The sequence below is a fragment of the Neophocaena asiaeorientalis genome, unplaced genomic scaffold (assembly GCF_003031525.2).
Source record: "Neophocaena asiaeorientalis asiaeorientalis breed wild unplaced genomic scaffold, Neophocaena_asiaeorientalis_V1.1 scaffold1069, whole genome shotgun sequence".
Classification (NCBI taxonomy): Eukaryota; Metazoa; Chordata; class Mammalia; order Artiodactyla; family Phocoenidae; genus Neophocaena; species Neophocaena asiaeorientalis.
Genome location: NW_020172205.1, coordinates 239,365 through 248,205, shown reverse-complemented (window position 1 = coordinate 248,205; position 8,841 = coordinate 239,365). Strand labels below are relative to the sequence as shown.

Below are 8,841 nucleotides of genomic sequence, written 5' to 3'. Positions count from 1 at the left end.
GATTGCATCCATAAATATCATGGCTATTATAAATAATGCTGCAATGAACGTAGGGGTGCGTATATCTTTTCAAATTACTGTTTTTATATTTTTGGGAAATATCCAGAAGTGGAACTGCTGGATCATATGGTAGTTCTATTTTTAATTTTTTGAGAAACCTCCATACTGTTTTCCATAGCGGCTACACCAATTTACATTCCCACCAACAGTGCACAAGGGATTGCTTTTCTCCACATCCTTGTCAACACTTGTTTTTTGATGTCTTTTTGATAATAGTCATTCTGACACTTGTGAGGCAACATCTCACTGTGGTTTTGATTTGCATTTCCCTGATGATTAGTGATGTTGATCATTGTTTCACGTGTCTGTTGGCCATCAGCATATCTTCTTTGGAGAAATGTCTACTCAGGTCTTCTGCTCATTTTTTACTTGGATTGTTTGTTTTTTGGATATTGAGTTGTGTGATTTCTTTATATAACTTGGATATTAGCCCCTTATCAGATATATCATTAGCAAATATTTTCTCTCATTCAGTAGGTTACCTTTTGGTTTATTGATGGTTTTCTTCACTGGGCAAAATATTTCTAGTTTGTTGTAGTTCCATTTGTTTATTTTTGCTTTTGTTGCCCTTGCCTCAGGTGACAAATCAAAAAAAATTGCTAACATTAATGTCAAAGATCATACTGCCTGTGTTTTTTCCTAGGAGTTTCAGGGTTTTGGATCTTACACGTAATTCTTTAATCCATTTTGAGTTTATTTTTATAAGGTGTGAGAAAATAGTCCAGTCTGATTCTCTTGCATGTAGCTGTCCAGTTTTCCCAGCACCATTTACTAAAGAGGCTGTCTTTTCCCTATTGTATATTCTTAACTCCTTTGTCAAAGATTAAGTGACCATGTAAGCATGGGTTTATTTAAAGATTAATTGACCATATAAGCATGGGTTTATTTCTGAACTTTCTATTTTGTTCCATTGATCTATACATCAGTTTTTGTGCCAGTACCATACTTTTTCTGATTATTATGGTTTTGTAGTATAGTCTGAAATCAAGGAGTGTGATACCTCCAGCTTTGTTTTTCTTTCTCAAGATTACTTTGGCTATTTAGGATGTTTTGTGGTTCCATACAAATTTTAGAATTACTTGTTTTAGTTATGTGAAAAATGCCATTGGTATTTTGGTAGGAATTGCTTTGAATTATAGATTGCTTTGGGTAGGATGGACATTTTAACAATATTAATTCTTCCAATTCATGAACATGATATATCTTTCCATTATGTCATCTCCAATTCTTTCATTGATGTCTTATAGTTTTCAGACTATAGAACTCTCACCTCTTTGGTTAAATTTACTCCTAGGTATTGTATTCTTTTTGATGCAATTGTAAACGGCATTGTTCTCTTAATTCCTCATTCTGATAGATTGTTATTAGTGTATAGAAACACTACATATTTCTGTATATTAATTTTGTATCCTGAAACTTTACTGAATTCATTTATTAGTTCTAATAATTTTTTGGCTGAGTTCATAGGGTTTCTATATATAGTATCATGTCATCTGCAGATAGTGTCAGTTTTACTTCTTTCTTTCCAATTTGGATTCCTTTTATTTCTTTTTCTTCTCTTACTGCTGTGGCTAGGACTTCCAGTACTATGTTGAATAAAAGTGATGAGAGTGGGCATCCTTGTCTTGTTCCTGATCTTAGAGGAAATGCTTTCAGCTTTCCACCATTGAGTATGATGTTGGCTGTGGGTATATCATATATGGCCTTCATTATGTTGAGGTATGTACCCACTTTGTTGAGAGTTTTTATTGCTAATGGATGTTGAATTTTGTCAAATGCTTTTCTGGATCTATTGAGATGATCATATGATTTTTATCCATTTTGTTAATGTGGTGTATCACATTGACTGATTTGTGGATATTGAACCATCCTCTCATCCTTGGGGAAAATTCTACTTGATCAAGATGTCTGATCATTTCAGTGTATTCTTGAATTTGGTTTGTCAATATTCTGTTGAGATTTTTGCATATATCTTCAGGAATCTTGGCCTGTAATTTTCTTTTTTTGTGTATTTGTGTCTGGTTTTAGTATCAGGGTAATGCTGGCTTCATAGAATGAGTTTGGAAGGCTTCCTTCCTCTTCAGTTTTTTGGAATAGTTTGAGAAGGATAAGTATTAAGTCTTCTTTAAACATTTGGTAAAATTCAACCAAGAGGCTTTCTGGTCCTGCACTTTTGTTTGTTGGGAGTTTTTGATTACTGATTAGATTTCATATTAATAATTGGTCTTGGATTTATTGTAATATGTTCCTTCTTCTGCCCTTTTTTCTCTCACTTCCTCCCAATGTAGTTTCATTGTCACTTATATGGAGGGAGAGGGTATCCCCAGTGCTTCCCATAGTGCCTATATACAGTAGGTTTTCAAACACTGAAAGGAAATAGTTTCTAGGGGATGTCGAATTAGTTTAATGCCAATGAGGTATTGGTGTCTGTTTTCTAAAAACTGGTGGTTGAAAAACAGATAATCTCCATTAACTTCTGTGAGTTACACTTGAAATAATGAAACAATCATTATCTAGCAATTAATTGGTCAATACCAGATAAATTATTCTCCCACAGTGGCTTTGAGGAACATAAATCAAGTTGAGTTGCTTTGTTTCCATTTTCACCTCTGAAGAGCTAGGTCTCATAGAAGTGTGTTTATCCAAGCCCCTCCCCCAGACTCTCAAAAGAGGTAATACAGGGCTTTACATACGTAACAGTTTAACCTCAGTTATCAGCTCATATTGGTGTCTGTTTTGATTGGAAGTCTCCTGTTAATGACACCAATCTACACTCTTAACCATCTCCTCTTTCCATGCCTGCCCTTAGTATCTCAAGATGGATACAGAATAACTGAAATGTGAAGGAAAATTTCCAAGAGAGTTTCTTTGATTGTTTTTGCCCATGACTCTCCAGCTGTGGTAAACAGTTTGTGTTAAATTAATGAAAAATATTTACATTGTTACACATATGTAAGTGCTTCTAAAATAACATTTCTTTCTGAAACATGATGGCTAGTGTTAGAATTATTTCTAAAATGGAAAAGGAAAGCATTTTTAGAAATAGACCCTTTTTTAACCTTCAGAGTTATAACTACCCCCCAAGAGGAACTTAAACTAATCATTATGAAATCAATTTATACTTTCATTGATGGAAAATATCTTAAATAGACATTATCTTAAATAGACATCCTGCTGAGGACCTAGAGATAAGCTCATCTATAGAGCTGCACTGGTTTTTTTATTATTATTTAAATTAGCTAATTTTGTGCAGCATTTACAGTATTATTACTCTTAAGAAAACTCAAAACTCCATTTTAAACCTACTAATGTAATAGCTACTCTTCAGGGTAGAATAATAAAAGTCACCTACACAACTTGGAGGCTACAATCATAATGTGTTGTAGCTCCAACTTATATAGAAGAATGTTCCCCAGACTACCAAGTGGTGAAAACTTTACAGAAAAAGCATTTATTTCAAAGAAAATGATTTTATTTCTGATACATTTACAATTGCTTTCCACTTGTCCGTATTCTCTGGTCTGCCTTAGAGGATGGTCACCAGGATGTAAGCAATCAAACTTTCACAGTGTAAGGTCTTCAGACACAGTTTCCATTAGTTTCTATTGCCCAACCTACTCAGCTGTAGAAGAGGGATGAAATAAATACTGATTGGCTACCTACTTTGTATACAACACTATGCTAGACACTTAAGACAATACAAAGATGGATAATGTGAATATTGACCTCAAGTAGCTCACATACATATTGGGGACATGAAGTGTATGTTATCATGTTAAAATATGTGATACAGACAGGATGCCCACAAACTGGTCACCATGTTCAAAGACTGTATCCTAATATACTGCATTGTGAAATGTATTACAAGTTATTTGTTACCAATAATTTTTAAGTTGCTGAAGGTTCTAAATTATTTACTTAAAGCATAGGTTTGTTAATACTACTACTTCTATCACTTGCAATCATTTATATTTTTTGCAAGAAAAAGGAGTGTCAGTCGTGTGAGAATTTGGCCCAGTGACTCCTCAGCAAGTGTGCAGGTAGGCTTTCTTGACCCTCTGTCCAGCTCTTGCACAGATGTGAGGAGTATACATGACATTAGGAACAGAGAAATGGGGTGCAGAGCAGGGAAGCAAGGGCCCAGCTGGAATCTTGCTTATATCATTGTGAAAATATTTCTTTCTCCAGGAATTATGTTTCCATCTTTTAATTTTTCTCTCTTGGGTCTCTGTTGTAGCCATGCTTTCCAAGTAAATGACCCAAACACCTCCAATTACTTCCCAGTAGCCTCTAGACTGCTCTCAGTCATGATACAAACATAGCACAAAAAGTAAAAGATAGCACATAAATAGAAGGTGCCAGAACCATACTTGAGCACTGCATGCCTCTGCAAAGTTTGTGGTTTGTGTATCCAGTAACTACTTCCACCCCGGGCATAGTTCTGTGTGTGTGTCTGTGTATGTGTAGAGGGTGTGGGGAGGAGGGAAGATCTACATCAGAATCATCTGCTTCCTTCCCTTCTATTTACAGAAATAGTTGGAAGTATGACTTCATGGATTCCAGAAAGAACAAACATACTTGACCTTTGCAGGGGCAGTGTTTTCACAGAGAACGGTAAATGATCATTCTAAAAGTACTATTTGGGTCGGTTGAGAGAATCTCTCCTTATTTCATGAGAAACTGAGGCTCAGAGGAGTTAAAGCCTTGCCCAAAGCCATATGTCTTGTAGAATATGGCTGCTTGGTATCTTTCTTTCCTGTCCAAGTCGGTAGTGGAACAAATGGTCATTCTTCTGTAACTGTTGTTTTTCTCTTCCTCCTTGTCCTTTCTGTCTTCTCCCAACTTAACAGCCAGGCCTGGGGTAACGTCCAACAACAAAGTTCCTTTGTACTCACAGGTTTTTTGCTTATGGTATCAGTGAGGCACCTTGTCCTGCAGATAAAGAGTATCTTTTTGAAACAAAGAGTTTTCCCACCTTTCTCCTTGCCTATCTTTTTTTTTTTTTTTTTGCGGTACGGGGTCCTCTCACTGTTGTGGCCTCTCCCGTTGCGGAGCACAGGCTCCGGACGTGCAGGCTCCGGACACGCCGCAGGCTCAGCAGCCATGGCTCACGGGCCCAGCCGCTCCACAGCACGTGGGATCTTCCCAGACCGGGGCACGAACCCGTGTCCCCTGCATCGGCAGGCGGACTCTCAACCACTGCGCCACCAGGGAAGCCCTTGCCTATCCTATTATATCAAGGAACAGTAGTAGAGACAGTTCACTTTCTCAAGGCCACCATACATTGCTAACTTCCTGACCACTGACGTTGGGATTTTCCTCACCTCAGTCTTGTCTTACAGTGCATGTCCTATAAAAGCAGAATTGTGAGAGGTGCTCACAGCTGAGCCAGCACTTGAATACATATGGCACCTTTCCCTAAACCTTGAGTGGCAGGCTCCCTGGGACTTCCTGGCTGGTGTTCCATTAACCATTAACCTTTATGCAATTTTCATTACTTCTCCCTGATCAGCTCACAAATGTGGTCAAGAAAGGCTTGCTTTGTTTGTAAGAGGGGAGTTGTTGTTTTCTTCTCATGTTTGGAGCATCTGTGTACGTCTGATATGCTGAAGCCACCTGCCTCCCCTTCAGTTTTATCTTGTGGGAATATGATTATTTAATATTTTACACAGGTTCAAAGTCTTTATCCAAATATCATCTCTGACATCTATCTTATTCCATCCATTCTATTGTAGCACATTACATATATATACCTAGTGGAATTTCAATTCCACTAGGACCTGGATTCCTCCAGATGGATATAGCAATTTTGAAGTGCACAGGGGAGAGTGTCTATCACTGGAAAGTATCAGGGTGGGAGTGGGGAGAAACTAAGGGGATGATGAATCAGTTGAAAGCCTAGTGGATAGAGTGCCTCTGTCAGCCTTCCATCTATGCTCTTGAGTCTACAAATTCTGTCCTTCTTAGGAAATTGATCTGCACGCTTTTGCTCCTAATTGTTAATGGACTACATAGCAAGCATGGTATAAGTATCTCCCTTTCTCTATTTGTACTAAGAAGTCCTTTCTGTCTTAAATACCTGTAGAAATCTTGGTGGCGGAGGGGCCTGTAAGATAAGGCTGTCTTTAACCCCCTTACTAAGACTCAGGCTGTTTGGTTTTAATCCTAGGATTCTGGGACTGCTTCTCTTCACGTTGGAATAGAGCAGTCCCGATGTAGCCTGAGCAAATGGCATGGACAGGTGAATATGTGCTCAGGTGATCTTCAGCCAGAATAACAACTCCACCAAGAATTAGTCAGAGTCCTATTGCTTATGGACAAAGAAGGATCAAAATGAAATCATCCAGAAGCTCTGAATAGCCTCGCAACAGGATGACTCAATAAGAGCATATTGGGTTTTGGAGCCAACATTTTGGAAGTTGGGCATTAAAACTGAGTGAAGGTTCAGCATTTGTGAGCCGAGGCAGTCACTTACTGCAGTGCATTGTGCTGATTGCAGGGAAAAGTTGATGGTGACAGCATGCTACCTTTCCCTTCTAATTGGCAGACAAAAGCATCAAAGAATAAATAAATATCACTGAGCCAGCTTGGAACTTACTGAACAGGAATTGCCCAAAAGAATGGAGGAGAAAACAGGCAAGGTTTCACCCAATTCATTCTCTGCTATGTTACTGTAAGTCCAAGTGGGCAATATCAGTGTAGTGGGTATGGAAATGGATTGTTCAGGTTGACATGTGGTACTGTGAGATACCATGAGAATTCTCCAACTTAGAATCAAGCCAGCATTCATTAAAGACAACTGGAGAATCTTTTTCAGCAGGCCGAAAAAAAATTCTGTGCTCCTGCCAAAGAGTTGTTAAATACACCTGCCCTGCTGGTGAATGAAGCAAATCTCGATGGACTGCCAGGCTTCTGACTAATTTATCACATGATAGAGCTGATAGAGGAGGAATTATAGCTGAATGGGAATACAGAGATGTTGGGCTGTGTCCACATTGACAGCTCAACTAACTAAAGCATTTGCTTTGCAAGTAGCAAGGTTAGTTGGTACTCTCTTAATAGTCCAAATGTTTGCTTTAAAAATTGAAGTGGGCCGGCGGCGGCAAAAGTCAGGAGGTGACGCCAGAAGTTGGGCCGCGGATTCCGAACCCCCGTCGGAAGCGTCTCGCCAGCGCTGCCGTTCTTGGTAGACGGAGCGACTTGGGGGTTCGGGCTGCGCGGCGGCCATGGGGTGTTCCCAGGCGCTCGGGAACGCGTCTGTGGGCCACAATGTCGCACCCGTCCCCCCAAGCTAAGCCCTCCAACCCCAGTAACCCCCGAGTCTTCTTCGACGTGGGCATAGGAGGGGAGCAAGTTGGTCGAAATGCCTTGGAATTGTTTGCAGATATTGTACCCAAAACTGCAGGAAAATTTCGTATGTTGTGTACAGGAGAAGAAGGCATTGGACCCACCACTGGGAAACCTCTCCATTTCAAAGGATGCCCTTTCCATCGAATTATTAAGAAATTTATGATTCAGGGTGGAAACTTCTCAAATCAGAATGGGACAGGTGGAGAAAGTATTTATGGTGAAAAATTTGAAGATGAAAATTTCCATTATAAGAGCAACAAAACCATTGCTAATGTCCGGGATGTCAGGGGATTTGCCAACTAGCAGACCTGGTTAATGTCCAGGCTCCTAAAGGACATTAGTGGTGCCTGTGCCTTCTTATCTTCATTGTTCCAAGATGTCCCCATCGGGGTATGTTGCACCATTCAAGTTATAAGAATGGACATCATGATAAAGAGGGATTACTGAGCATGGCAAATGCAGGCAGCAACACAAACGGCTCTCAGTTCTTCATCACCACGGTTCCAACTCCTCACTTGGATGGAAACACGTGGTGTTTGGCCAAGTGATTAAAGGAATGGGTGTGGCAAGGATTCTGGAAAATGCGGAGGTGAAAGGTGAGAAACCTGCCAAATTGTACGTTATTGCAGAATGCGGAGAACTGAAGGAAGGGGATGATTGGGGAATATTCCCAAAGGATGGATCTGGTGACAGTCATCCAGACTTCCCAGAGGATGCAGACATAGATTTAAAAGATGTAGATAAAATTTTACTAATAACGGAAGACTTAAAAAACATTGGAAATATTTTTTTCAAATCCCAGAACTGGGAGATGGCCATTAAAAAATACACAAAAGTTTTAAGGTATGTGGAAGGCTCGAAGGCTGCTACTGAGAACGCAAGTGGAGCAAAGCTGCAGCCTGTCACTTTGAGCTGCGGGCTGAATATCGGTGCTTGGAAACTGAAGATGTCTGATTGGCAGGGAGCAGTCGACAGTTGTTTGGAGGCCCTTGAAATAGATCCAGCAAATACCAAAGCACTGTACCGTAGAGCCCAAGGATGGCAAGGACTAAAAGAATACGATCGAGCATTGGCTGATCTTAAGAAAGCTCAGGAGATTGCACCAGAGGATAAAGCTATCCAGGCAGAACTGCTGAGAGTCAAGCAAAAGATAAAGGCACAGAAAGATAAAGAGAAGGCAGCTTATGCAAAAATGTTTGCTTAATAAGGAATTCAGTTTTGCTTAAGTATGCATTGATTGTATAAAGCGAATAAGACAATTTAAGGATTTTGTCTATTATGTATGATCCCTAATGTGATCCCTCTGAGACTTCAGTTCCCATTGTTTACAGTCTAGGAATACGTAGGGATTCACTCTTAATAGACCAGTGTCACAAAATATGGTGAAATTGATTCCATTTTAAATGGCTCTCTGCATTACTCACAAAGCAT

General features: G+C 39.6%; 1 protein-coding gene across 1 annotated transcript; it reads left to right on the top strand.

Moving 5' to 3' along the window:
- The first annotated feature begins 7,329 nt into the window (after positions 1-7,329).
- LOC112410884 (peptidyl-prolyl cis-trans isomerase D-like) lies at positions 7,330-8,614 on the top strand. The gene is given in 3 exon segments (XM_024761692.1): positions 7,330-7,662; positions 7,836-7,932; positions 7,935-8,614. Coding segments are annotated over 3 exon segments (1,110 nt in total).
- The last annotated feature ends 227 nt before the right edge of the window (positions 8,615-8,841 follow it).